The 13,787-nt window shown below is 41.4% G+C and overlaps 2 protein-coding genes across 2 annotated transcripts in view; one reads left to right on the top strand and one right to left on the bottom strand.

Moving 5' to 3' along the window:
- NKTR (natural killer cell triggering receptor) overlaps positions 1-12,404 on the bottom strand; it is a 48,340-nt gene extending 35,936 nt beyond the window's left edge. Inside the window, exons 1-2 of the mRNA XM_011950952.1 lie at positions 12,286-12,404; positions 12,001-12,081 (exon numbers count right to left, since the gene is read on the bottom strand). Of these exons, the coding sequence (XP_011806342.1) occupies positions 12,001-12,058 (58 nt within the window). The 5' untranslated portion in view covers positions 12,059-12,081; positions 12,286-12,404. The remainder of the gene's footprint in view (positions 1-12,000; positions 12,082-12,285) is intronic.
- SEC22C (SEC22 vesicle trafficking protein homolog C (S. cerevisiae)) overlaps positions 11,985-13,787 on the top strand; it is a 58,822-nt gene continuing 57,019 nt past the window's right edge. Inside the window, exon 1 of the mRNA XM_011950957.1 lies at positions 11,985-12,105. The gene's annotated coding sequence lies outside the window, so the exon portion shown is untranslated. The remainder of the gene's footprint in view (positions 12,106-13,787) is intronic.

Below are 13,787 nucleotides of genomic sequence, written 5' to 3'. Positions count from 1 at the left end.
ATTCCTCCCCCTCCCCCTCCCCCTCCTTCTTTTTTTGATATAAGAGTCTTGCTCTATTGCCCAGGCAGGAGTTGCAGTGATCTCAGCTCACTGCAATCTCCGCCTCCTGGGTTCAAGAGATTCTCCTGCCTCAGCCTCCCGAGTAGCTGGGATTACAGGCACCTGCCTCTACGCCCAGCTAATTTTTTGTATTTTTAGTAGAGTCAGGGTTTCACCATGTTGGCCAGGCTTGTCTCAAACTCCTAACCTTGTGATTTGTCTGCCTTGGCCTCCCAAAGTGCTGGGATTACAGGCGTGAGCCACTGCGCCCAGCCAAGGGTTTAGGCATACTTGAACAGGTATTCACCGGCAGTACTAACAAAATTTTACATCTTTCAAGCTTCTTTGGTGGGAGGGGCAGCAACCTAATAAAAGATATAAAACAAAGGAAATAGCAAAAAAATAAGAAATACAAGGCCAAAACAACTTAATTATTTAGTCACATGAAGCTTTTTCCATGACATGTCCATAAACACCCAGCTAAAGGTTTCCTGCAGACAGCACAAGCAAAAACTCAAAAGAGAATGTATTTACTGGCTCATGTAGTTATGACAAAGATATTAGTACAGATCAGAGAATCAAAGAGCCAGGATGTCAGGAAATGAGGCCAGATGTTAGAGCTGCCAGGTCTGACAATGCAAAAAGTGTTAAATACCACTTATTCGTCCCAATCACTTCATATAGTCATAAATATTTTCATTAATGAATAAAGCTAAAGATAAATTAATCACTTAGGAAGATAAAAGGAAGAATACCAAAATTTAGAAAAAAGAATTATAAGATACTATGCAGAATAAAAAACAGGCCCAATAAAGAAACTAAAATGCTGCTAACTATCCAAAAGAGTGCTGCTATTAATTCTTCAGATACAGATGAATTACTTCTAATCTTCAAGTAACATTAAAGTGTAACGCCATATCAACTGTTCTAGAGCACAGCAAAAGATGAAAAGCTTAACTTTTTTGAAACAAAGTAAAATCGAAACCAAAACCTGGGAGAGATGATATAAAGCAAATTTAAAACCCCATATGCCAATCTCATTTTAAAAGAGACACTATTCAATATTAGGAAATCTAATATAGTTTATTGACGTGAAGGAAAAATCCTATAAAAATCCCATGATAGAAAAAAAAACAAACAAAAAAAACCCATGATAGAAACCAAAAGCCCACGGTGAAATTCAACATTCATATCTACTACAGAAACAAAATATATTAAAAAAAAAAAATTAGAAAAAAGAAATTCAACATTCATTTCTTTATATAACACGCATATTCTCAGATACCTTTCAAATCAACAATCAGCAGTATGTTTACTGGTGAAACACTCCTATAACATTAATTCCACTGAAGAAGAAAGAAGTCAAAAGTAGTTGTTAGCATCACTGCTGTTTAATGCTGTTTCAGAAATTCTAGTCAACACAAGCTGGGCGTGATGGCTCACGCCCATAATCCCAGCACTTTGGGAGGTTAAGGCAGGTGGATCACTTGAGGTTGGGAGTTTGAGACCAGACTGACCAACATGGAGAAACCCTGTCTCTACTAAAAATACAAAATTAGCAGGTGTGGTGGCACACTCCTGTAATCCCAGCTACTTGAAAGGCTGAGACAGGAGAATCACTTGAACGCAGAAGGCAGAGGTTATGGTGAGCGGAGATTGCGCCATTTTGCGTTCCAGCCTGGGCAACAAGAGCAAAACTCCATCTTGAAAAAAAAAAGGAAATTCTAGTCAATGTAAGTAGACAAGAGAACAATATGAGAGATTTGCAAGTAAAAAAGAGCACATTTATCATCATTTGAAACATTATACACCTAGAAAGTCCAAAAGAACTAACTGAAATACCAACAAATACTGAAGTTGTTGATATTGATATTATGACAAACAAAAACAAGTAGAAAAAAAAATACAGTAAAAATCACATTCTCAAAAGCAACAAGAAACATTCTAACTAAAAACAAAACTCCAACTTTCAGAGGCATAATGCCAACCTGAATAAAGGGAGAGATACCTTGTTCTTGGACAAGACTCAAAATTGCAAATGTGCCCAATATTCTCTAGAGTAACCTATAATAACTTAATTGCAACCTTCAAAAATACCAGTGAGACTTCTGAGGGAACTTGACAAAATGATCCTAAAGGTTGTCTGAAAGAACAAATGTGCAATTCCCCTGCTTGAACTTTTGTTTCGAAATTTTCAAATCTGGCCGGGCGCGGTGGCTCAAGCCTGTAATCCCAGCACTTTGGGAGGCCGAGACGGGTGGATCACAAGGTCAGGAGATCGAGACCATCCTGGCTAACACGGTGAAACCCCGTCTCTACTAAAAAATACAAAAAACTAGCCAGGCGAGGTGGCGGGCGCCTGTAGTCCCAGCTACTCGGGAGGCTGAGGCAGGAGAATGGCGTGAACCCGGGAGGCGGAGCTTGCAGTGAGCTGAGATCTGGCCAGTGCACTCCAGCTTAGGTGACAGAGCGAGAGAGACTCCGTCTCAAAAAAAAAAAAAAAAAAAAGAAATTTTCAAATCTACAAAGATGTTTTGCTGTATTTATCCCTCTCTATACACACAATCTTCTGGAACAAACTGAAAGTTAAAGACACTGTGACACTTCACCCCTAATTATTAATACTTCAGCTTATACTCCTAAAGAATAAACATATTCTGCTACTTAAATCCAAAACCATTACTACACCCAAGAAATTTAATAGTGATTATCATCTACTCCATAATTGTGGCATAATATGAAATATTACATTTGACCTCTGTCCCCAGTTTCTAGCAGAGTGCTCCTAAAACTTGTAATTTTCTAAGTGATAGGACTGATAGCAGCATCTTTTGTTCTATTTGATTCCTCCCCCTCCCCCTCCTTCTTTTTTTGATATAAGAGTCTTGCTCTATTGCCCAGGCAGGAGTTGCAGTGATCTCAGCTCACTGCAGCCTCCACCTCTGAGGTTCAAGCAATTCTCCCGCCTCAGCCTCCTGAGTAGCTGTGATTACAGGTGCTCGCCACCATGCCCAGCTAATTTTTGTTACTTCTTCGTAGTGGAGTCAGTGTTTCACCATGTTGGCCAGTCTGGAACTCCTGACCTCAAGTGATCTGCCTGCCTCGGTCTCCCAAAGTGCTGGGATTACAAGCATGAGCCACCACAACCAGCCTACTATTTGATCTTTCTTTCAGATTCTTGACAGAGAACACTTAAATCCCTTAGCATTCGCATCCAAAGAAGAGACTCCTGGCAGACCCCTAGATAGCTTCAGGATAGGGGCTGGTTGCCAGAAAAACCATGCCTTGGTTAGAGGTCTAGAACTTTCAGCCTCACTTTCCAACCTTCAGAGAGAGAAGAGGAGCTGGAGATTCACTTAATAATTGATCACACATATACAATCATACACATGACAAAATAACTGATGATACATACGTATGTTTTTAGCCACAAAACCCCCTAACTGGCAGGGTTTAAAGAGAGCTTCCAGACTGGAGAAGACAATGAGTGAGGGTGGCATGTCCAGAGGGCCCATGCATCTCCCCACCCTCTGCACCTACCATACCTTGCCCTAGGCATCTCTTCCGTTTGGTTGTTCCTCAGTTATATCCTTTATAATAAACCAGTTATAGTAAGCAAATTGGCTTCCTAAGTTCTGTGAGCTGCTCTAGCAAATTACTGAAGCTGAGCAGGGGGTTGTAGGAATCCCTAATTTATAGCTGGTTGGTCAGAAGTAAGAGTGACTCAGAGGCTGGGCACAGTGGCTCATGGAGGCCGAGGTGGATGGATTACCTGAGGTCAGGAGTTTAGGACCAGCCTGGCCAACATGGTGAAACCCTGTATTTAATAAAAAATACAAAAATGAGCCGGGAGTGGTGGCAGGCGCCTCTAATCCCAGCTACTTGGGAGGCCGAGGTTGCAATGAGCCAAGATCGTACCATTGCACTCCAGCCTGGATAACAAGAGCGAAACTCCATTAGAAACTCCAGGTAGATAGTGTCCAGAATCAAATTGAACTGTTGGACACTTAGTTGGATTTGAAGAATCTGTTACCGTGGGAAAAAACTCCTCATAATAGTCCATATTCAAATTTACCCAACTACCCCTACAATGCCTTTTATGTTTCTTTCCCCTTTTCATTCTTTTTAATGGCTGAATGGAATTCTGTTGTTTGGCTGTACCAAATTTTACTCAACCAATCCTCAACTGATTAGCATTTGAGTTCCTTCTAGTTTACTGACAAATATACACCTATTTTTTAAAATCCAGGAACCTCATTCAAGCATTATATACCCACTTGGTTTTCATAGGTCGGCCTTTTTTAATGTAAAACAGTCTCCATCTCCCATCTTTTTTTTTTTTTTTGCACCCTATTAGAAAGCATGTCAGTTTGACCTGTTAAAGTACCTTTATAACTGAGATATTAGCCACATCTTAGTTGTAAAGGAATTTTCCTCCATTTAAATTAATAATCTGTTGGATGATACTTTGCACACAGCGCAACTTTTCACCTGTGGTTTGGCCACTGATGACTACTTTCTGAACCAGTTATTACCCTGGGGGTTGCAAAATGATGATTCTTCTGATTCCATCAATTCTTCTGTATCTATCAAACTTGAATCCTTCTGTTAAGAGCTGCATGCACCCACCCCATGTCAATAGCAACATAGTATCAAGACAAAAAGAGCCTGGATCCCTCACATGGACAGCCCTGATCTGCTGAGTCTGAGTCCTGTGTGACAGAAAAGAAAAACTTTTTTATTGTTTTAAGTATTGTTATTTAACCTTTATGTTAGAACCAATCTTATCATTTAGCCTAACTAGTACAAGGTATCTTCATATGAGGGTAAACTACACAGTCACTAAAAGTGATTACAAATCAGAGGGTTGAGGTGGGAGGATCACTTGAGGCCAGGAGTTTGAGGCTACACCACACTATGATCATGCCTGTGAATAGCCACAGTACTCTAGCAGGAGCAACACAGTGATACTCTGTCTCTAAAGAAAAAGTAAAAAGAATTTTTTTTTAGTGATAGTATCTCACTATGTTGTCTAGGCTGGTTGGTTTCTAACTCCTATGCTCAAGCAATCCTCCTGCCTTGGCCTCCCGAAGTGCTGGGATTACAGGCATGAGCCACTGTGCCAGGCCAAGAACAAAATAAAAATATAAAATAAAAGTAAAGACAATATATTAAAAAACGTTAAAAAGTGATTAAAGATTAATTGGTGTTTAATAAAATAAACATTGCTGAATTAAGAATCAGGCTTCAATTCTTTGTACAAGTATACATACATAGTTAAGGAGTGAAAGCAGGAATTCAGGATTTCACTCTACAGCACTAAGTCTCTTGGACTTTAAGATACAGTCTCTGGGAACAAAAGGGACCAAAATCAAAGGTCTACCTGCACAATACCTAAATATGAAAGCCCCTTAACTCGACTTAGTGTCCATACTCCTGCACATGCAATGCTTAAAGCAACTTTAAAAAAAAAAGTCAGATACTGTGCTATAAATACTTAACAAATACAGACTGCTCTGTAAGAACAGTGATAGATTTTTAAGAAACATTGCATTATCGAAAATCACACACAAAAACAACTGTTTCCATAGAAAAATGGGAACTGGGGGGAACAAGGGAGTTTCCAGTTGCAGTAAAAATATATTTTTCTTTAGGAGTATCAATAGTAAATTTTAGCTATAAGAGGACATTATAAAATCTAAACATCATTGAGGAAACCCTACAACTGACCACACCTTATTTCTGCCTCCATTCCCAGCACTGTCATTAGCATAGTAGCCTTCAAATCAGTTAGGACAAATAAGAATGACTCAGAGCAGCAGTGCTATCCAACTGCTCTTCTCTCCCACACCACTCTTCACCACCTGCTTATCCGACTGTTATACCAAACAGCAGTGTGCCTAATTAAAATTGTGCTCCTTAATCCACCCTATTAAAGTTCATGTTACAAAAACACAATCTATAAGATGACATTATTTAATTACTCTGCTCAACAATCTTATTATGTAAGCACTATTACACTGGAGTCCTATTATTAGGTTAATAATAGAACTAATAGGTTAATGAGCATATACAGTGCAAGTCATTTACATTTCAGGCCATTGCATCTAGTCACTCTACTCATGAGCTTATGATCTAGGGTGACCTTGAGAGGGGAGATGCATTTCTCCTATTCCCTCAGTACAAACCAGATCCCACATGCCTCTCTTAAAGTAAGAGTTATTTTGAAAGTGAGTCTAAAATTAGTTTAATTTTGAATATAAGCAAATATTTCTGTCCTGTTAGCTTTGGAACCAAATTAAGAACAAAACTGTATAGTACTTCCATTTCACAAAGAGGTTGTTAAACGGCTTGACCAAGGACACAAGCAGTACTCAAACATTTGCCTGAATCCTTTGTCACCTCTTAAGACTAATTTCTTTGTATCACTTCCAAATACTTTACAATGTTTGCTAAAAACACATTTTCAAGTCTGTTTTTATGAATCTTAAGCAGTAAAGCAAATCCAAACATAACAGTAATTATATTAAATGTATATAGTTAAACATACTGACTAAAAGACATTCTCAGTGTGGGACAAGACCCATCTATTTGTTATCTACAAGAAATCCACTTTAAATATTACATAGAAAGGTTAAAAGTAAAAGGATTGAAAATGATATACCATGTAAACACTAATAAAACTGAAGTAACTATATTCATATCTGAGGCAAAGGAAACTTCAGAGCCAGGAAAGTTACTAGGAATGTAAGGTGTCATTACATAGTAATAAGAGTTCACTAAGAAGACAACAATCTTAAATATGTATGCATCCACCTAAGAGCCTCAAAATAAATGAAGCAAAAACTAAAAGAACTTAAAAGAGAAATATGGCCGGGCATGGTGGCTCATGCCTGTAATCCCAGCACTTCGGGAGGCTGAGGCGGGTGGACTGCTTGGGCCCAGGAGTTCAAGACCAGCCTGGGCATCATGAAGAAACCCTGTCTCTACTAAAAATACAAAAAGTTAGCCAAGCATGGTAGCTCACACCCGTAGTCCCAGCTACTGGGGAGGCAGAGGCACGAGAATCACTTGAACTAGGGAAGTAGAAGTAGAGGGTGCGGTGAGCCAAGATCATGCCACTGCACTCCAGCATTCCAGCCCGGGCAACAGAGCAAGACTCAGTCTCAAAAACAAAAAAAACAAAATAACCAAAAAAAAAAAAAAAGGAAAGAAATAGATAAATCCACAATTACAGTTGCAGACTTCAATACTCTTGGTAATCGGTAAACAAGCAGAAAATCAGAAAAGATATAAAAGAACTGACCAACACTAATAGCCAACTGGATTTAACTGACATTTATAGAACACTCTACACAAAAACAGCAGAATGTACATTCTTTTCAAGTGCACGAAGAACTGAAATCATGTGTGTTCTCTAGCCATAATGGAATTAAATTAGAAGTCATTTGAGACTCTGTCTCAAAAAAAAAGGCATCAAATCAACAATCTATGCTTCGACATTAAGAAACTAGAAAAAGAACAAAATAAAAACTGAAGCAAGCATTAGAAAGATAGAAAGAAAGAAAACAATGAAATTGAAAACAAAAATAGAAACAAAATTCAATCAGATCAAAATCCGGTTCTTTGAAAATACAAAATGAATAAACCTCTAGTCAGACGGACAAAGGAAAAAGACAAAAGGCAAAATTATCAATAACAGGAATGAAAAGAGACATCACTACAGACTCCACAGATATTAAGAGGCTGTGGCAAACAACTCTAAGCACATAAACTTGACAACTTAGATAAAATGCACCAATTTCTTATTAATAAAAACCACAGGCTGGGTGTGGTGGCTCACACCTGTAATTCTAGCACTTTGGGAGGCCAAGGCGGGCAGATCACCTGAGGTCAGGGGTTTGAGACCAGCCTGGCCAACATGGCAAAACCCCATCTCTACTAAAAAATACAAAAATTTGCCAGGTGTGATGGCAGGTGCCTATAATCTCAGCTACTCAGGAGGCTGAGGCAGCAGAATCATTTGAACTCGGGAGGTGGAGGTTGCAGTGAGCCAAGATTGCATCACTGCACTCCAGCCTAGGCGACAGAGTGAGACCCCGTCTCAAAAACAAACAAACACAAAGGAACAAATTTTAAAAACCCCACAAACTACCAACACTTTAGACCAAAAAAAAAAAAAAAAAGACGATGTAAATATTCTTACATCTGTTAAATCAAAATCTTAAATGACTAAACAAAATTATAAGGAACAATCCTGGAATCATTTCAAAAACCATCTTAATAGATTCTGAGAAAAACTCATACACAATTTAAAGACTTTTAAAATACATACCTGTGTTTACTCAGTGGCTTTATAATTCAATAGTTGACTTAGTTGCTATAAAATGTGCACATTTCTATGGACAGTAAATGAAAAGACAATGTGCTGTATTCAACTGAATTTTTATCAATACTTCTTCATCTCTCATTAATGTGGACAGTGTGGCCATTCTTAAAGTGATCTTTCCTTATCAAAGTAAATCAAAGATACTGTTTTGTATTTATATCAAGTGAATTATTAACTATACAAGTAGTCAAGAGTATTACTTGAGTAAATACATACTGACATATGTATTAATGGTTAAATCCTACGAAACAGGATACGATACTTCATACAAGTGAAGTGATCCTTAGAAGTTGTGTAAAATCGGCTGGGTGCAGTAGTTCATGCCTGTAATACCAGCACTTCAGGAGGCCGAGGTGGGCGGATCACTTGAGGTCAGGAGTTCGGACCAGCCTGACCAACATGGTGAAACCCCATCTCTACTAAAAATACAAAAATTAGCTGGCGGTGGTGGCACATGCTGTAATCCCAGCTACTGGGGAGGCTGCGGCAGGAGAACTGCTTGAACCTGGGAGGTGGAGGTTGCACTGAGCCGAGATGGCGCCCCTGCACTCCAGCCTGGGTGAAAAAGTAAGACTTCGTCTCAAAAAAGAAAAAAAAAAAAAGTCGTGTAAAACCCACTATTTAGTTAATATACTCAACAAGTGCTAGTATTTTATGAGACTGAACCATATGAAATTGCCAATTATTAAATGATTAAACCTAGAACAATGTAAGCACTGCATTCCTTGTTTTATATGATTCACCATTCTTAAGAGTGCTAATCACATCTACCCATCTATCACAATTAATTACCTTGGATGTTGAGGACTGAGGTTCACTGAACATTTGTCAAACATTTTCTGGAGATTTTTCACAACACAGGTTATGTGCAAAGTTAGGACCTCAACATTTACTAGGAAAGGAGTACTTAACATAACTACAGAAATTTTTACTTGTACTTTTCTTAAGCTTTTTAAATTTCTCTTTGTGAATTTTTTCTTAGAAACAGGATCTTGCTCTGTTGACCAAGCTGGAGTGCAGTGGTGCAATCATAGCTCGTGGCAGCCTTACATTCCTGAGCTCAAGCCATCCTTCCACCTCACACTTCCAAGTACAGGTGAGCACCACCATGCCTGGCTAACTAAAAAAAATTATTTTTGTAGAGACAAGGTCTTGCTATATTGCCCAGGCTGGTCTCAAACTCCTGGCTTCAAGCAATCCTCCTGCCTGAGCCTCCCCAAGTACTGGGATTACTGGTATGAGCGCCACCGTACTTTTATCTTTCAGCAATCTACTATTTTTCTTTTTTTTTTTTGAGACAGGGTCTCGCTCCATCACCCAGGCTGACATGCAGTGGTATAATCTCTACTCACTGCAACCTCCGCTTACCAAGCTCAAGCAATCCTCCAACCTCAGCCTCCCAAGTAGCTGGGACTACAGGCAAAAACTAAGAGAGCCACCACGCCCAGCGAATTTTTGTATTTTTTGTAGAGATGGGGTTCACCATGTTGGCCAGGCTGATCTCGAACTCCTGAGCTCAAAATGATCCACCCGCGTCTGCCTCCCAAAGTGTTGGGATTATAGGCGTGAGTCACCAAGCCTGGCCTATTTTTAATTCTTAACAAAAAATAACCCTGTTATCTGAAGCATGGATTCACTACAGAATAAAGATTAAAGTCCATCAAGGCTTTCTAGTAACTCTTACTTAAAAACAAAGATCAATCAAGGCTAAAAACATTAAAAAGAGAGAGAGAAGGCAACCAAATTTCTAGGATTATCTCATTCCTTTGCTCAAAACCCTTTAATATCTTCCTACCTCACTGAGTCAGTCCTACAGGCCATTTCCTACTATTCTCTTCCCTCTTCTACTCCAGCCACACTGGGCACCTTGCTGTCCCGCAAACATGCAAGTACAGTCCTCTGTTGTTTAATAACCAGGACGGATTCTGAGAAATGTGTAATTAGGCAATTTCATCATTGTGTGAACATCATGGAATGTACTTAAACACACCTAGATAGTACGGCCTACTACACACCTAAGCTATATGTGGTCTATTTGATCCTAGGCTACAAACCTGTCCAGGATGTTACTCCACTGAATACCGTAGGCAACTTTAACACAATGAAGTATTTGTGTATGTAAACATAGGTAAACATTAAAAAGTCACACAAAAAAAGGTATTCTATATAAGACCACTGTTAAGAGAGAGAAATGTCATTTGGCGCCTGACTGTATACTACTTCTCACCTCAGGGCTGTGCTGTTTCCGTCTACCACGAATGCTCTTCTTAAACATGGCTCATGGCCGGGCGCGGTGGCTCAAGCCTGTAATCCCAGCACTTTGGGAGGTCGAGACGGGTGGATCACGAGGTCAGCAGATCGAGACCATCCTGGCTAACACGGTGAAACCCCGTCTCTACTAAACAATACAAAAAACTAGCCGGGCGAGGTGGCGGGGGCCTGTAGTGCCAGCTACTCGGGAGGCTGAGGCAGGAGAATGGCGTGAACCCGGGAGGCGGAGCTTGCAGTGAGCTGAGATCCGGCCACTGCACTCCAGCCTGGGCGACAGAGCGAGACTCCGTCTCAAAAAAAAAAAAAACATGGCTCACTTCATCTCTTTCTGATAGCTGCTTAAATGTCATCTTCTCAAAATGGCCTTGTCTGACCAACTTATTAAAATAGTATCCCAACTACAAGTCACTGTTTTTTTCCTAGTTGTCTGTCTTCCCCCCAACAGAATATAAACCATAAAAGGAAGAGTGGCCTTAGTTTTATGCGCTGCTCTATCTCCAGACCCTAGAACAGTGGCAGGCTCTCATAAGAATATGCAGAACAAGATGTTGCACAGACAGTATATATATATGCCTCCAATTAAAACTTCTGTCACAGATAACAAAAAAACCTAAGAAAACAGTTTGAAACCCTGCACGCTCTGCTACTTAGAATGAAGTAACTATGCTTTAGAAGGAAATGTTTCATTTTCAAAAAAATACACTTTAACAAATGGCTGGATTCCCAAAAGACAAAACAGCAACGCTAAGTGCATGCATGCTGCAATTCTGCTGATACAGAACGCTCTGGTTTATCACAAAAGACGTTCATTAAGCCATTTTCCCAGGAACCACGAAATTCTAGCTAAAGATTCTTAAGGAAAAATAGAGGTAGCGTTAACATTAAAGTAGTGATGTATCGTGATTAGGAAACACACATTTCCTACTAGTTGAAACTTCATAGCACCAAGCAAGATAACCGGAAATCGGATCAGGAGTGTCTGCCCCACGGAGACACTGGGAGAGAAAAAGTCTCTCAAAGAACTGCACCTCCTTTTCTTGGCGCCAGGCTGGCTACGAGGACTCAGTCCGGAGATGCAGGGGGCGGTGTGGGGTTTGGGAGGAAGAGGCCCGGACTGCGAGTTTGGGGTGTGACCAGGCCACCTTCCTCTCCCACTGATTTTCTCTCAAGAGAAAATGGAAAGTTGACTGCGCCTCCTACCCGCTCCCAAAAAGGACGGGGGGAGGGTCGCTGAGGGTAGACCCTTCCCCTTCGCCAAGGCAGGCCTCGGCCCCAGCAGCGCTCCCCAGTCTCCAGCTCACCCGGCTCCCGGTTGATCTCGATGTCGAAGTGGCACTGCGGCCGGTCCTGCGCCCCCATCGCGACCGAGGTGGCGTCAAGAGCTGGGAGAGAGGGGGAGGAAAGCGGTCAGGGCAGGGGCGAGGGTGGGGCGAGGGCAGGGGCGAGGGCGGGGCTGAGACGAAGTCCGCGCCACGGTGCCTCACACCGGCCCGTCGCAACAGCGCAGGAAGCGAAGACGAGGCCCCCTCCCGCCCCAGGCCTCGCGGCTCCCACGCAGCGCGTACGCATGCGGGCGAGCTCTTCACCTGGCTGGCCTCCAGCCTGAGCGGGTCCCAGAGAGCAGAGGAGAAAGCACTACCACTGCAGCCAGACCCCAAAGCCGCTAACGGAACGCCACCTCCTCCCCCGGGCCCGGCCTCCCAATGCCACGCTAAATCCCGCGAGAGTCGGGACAAATACCGCGAGAGTACAGTCTAGATGGGGGTGGTCAACCGAAGGTGGTGGCAGCGGGGGCGCACGCACTGGGGCGTGCCTGGGGAGCTCTCGAGGAGCCTCCAGCCAACGCTCCTATACCTGCGCGCTCCCTGTTTGCCCCCGGCTTTGAAGTGAGTCGCCCAATGTGAAAGCCGTGGCTGCGCCTGCGCCCTCCGTCTCGTCCGGCTGTGAACGTCTGTGGTATTTTCGGATACCGCGAGACTTCCCTGTTTCTGGGCGCTGTGAAGGAGCTGAGTCAATTGAGGCTTTGAGTTTTCGTTAGCCAAGACGTCGTGTTACTCTTGTTCTTGTCGGCCGGGGATGGTTATGTCCGTGTCCTACTGTTAGGTCTTTTAGGCTGAGGAATGTGTTCCTTCCCGCTTTGGCACCAGCGTCACTGGCACCGTTTCTGTTCTGTGCTTACTGGCCAGTCTGCATCTTTTCTGAAGTTTCAGTTCCAATCTGCGTGTTTTTAAATCTGGTTCTTCGTGTTTAACAGCTTTGGATACAAATGTTTTGTTAGATAGATATATGTATGTTCTGAATAAAAATCTTTTGTTACATAAATGATTGCGAAGTCTTTCTCCCAATCTGGGCCTGTCGTTTCATTGTTTTGAGTATGTTTTTGGTAAAGAGGTTTTTAATTCTGGTGAAGTCAATTGGTCAGTTTTGTTTTATGGTTTGTACTTTTTCTGTGTTAGGAAATCTCTGCCTACCTCAAGTTCGTGACGATATTCTGTGTTCTCATATATGTTTTACATAGTCTTTTACGTGTAAGTCTATGATCTAATAGCATTAATTTTTGCTTATGTTGTCAAGTGTCATATTTTCCTATCGGGATATACAGTCGTTCCATTACCATTTGTTAAAAAGACTCTTATACATTGAATTACCTTAGCCTTGTGACCATATATGTGTGGGTCTATTTCTGGATTTTTGTTCCAATGATCTGTGTATCAGTACCACACTATCGTTTAAATTTTTTAACTATAAAATATACATTACATTAAAGTTGGCATTTTAACCATTTTTAAGTGTACAGTTCACTGGCATTAATTGTGTTTCACACGGTTGTGCAACCCTCAGTACCGACCATCCATCCACAGAACATTTTCCATCTTGCAAAACTGAAACTCTGTATCCACTAAACAGTAACTCCCCATTTCCCTCTTTTCCCAAGTTTCTGGCAGCCACCCTTCTACTTTCTCTCTGTAAATTTGTCTACTCTAGTATTTGCCTACTCATACTTGAGTAGAATCATACAATATTTGTTCTTTTAGGCTGGGCACGGTGGCTCACTCCTGTAATCCTTGCACTCTGGGAGGCTGAGGCG

The sequence above is a fragment of the Colobus angolensis genome, unplaced genomic scaffold, assembly GCF_000951035.1.
Source record: "Colobus angolensis palliatus isolate OR3802 unplaced genomic scaffold, Cang.pa_1.0 Scaffold311, whole genome shotgun sequence".
NCBI lineage: Eukaryota > Metazoa > Chordata > Mammalia > Primates > Cercopithecidae > Colobus > Colobus angolensis.
The sequence above is the reverse complement of the archived record's forward strand: the minus strand, read 5'-3'. Positions and strand labels throughout refer to the sequence as shown.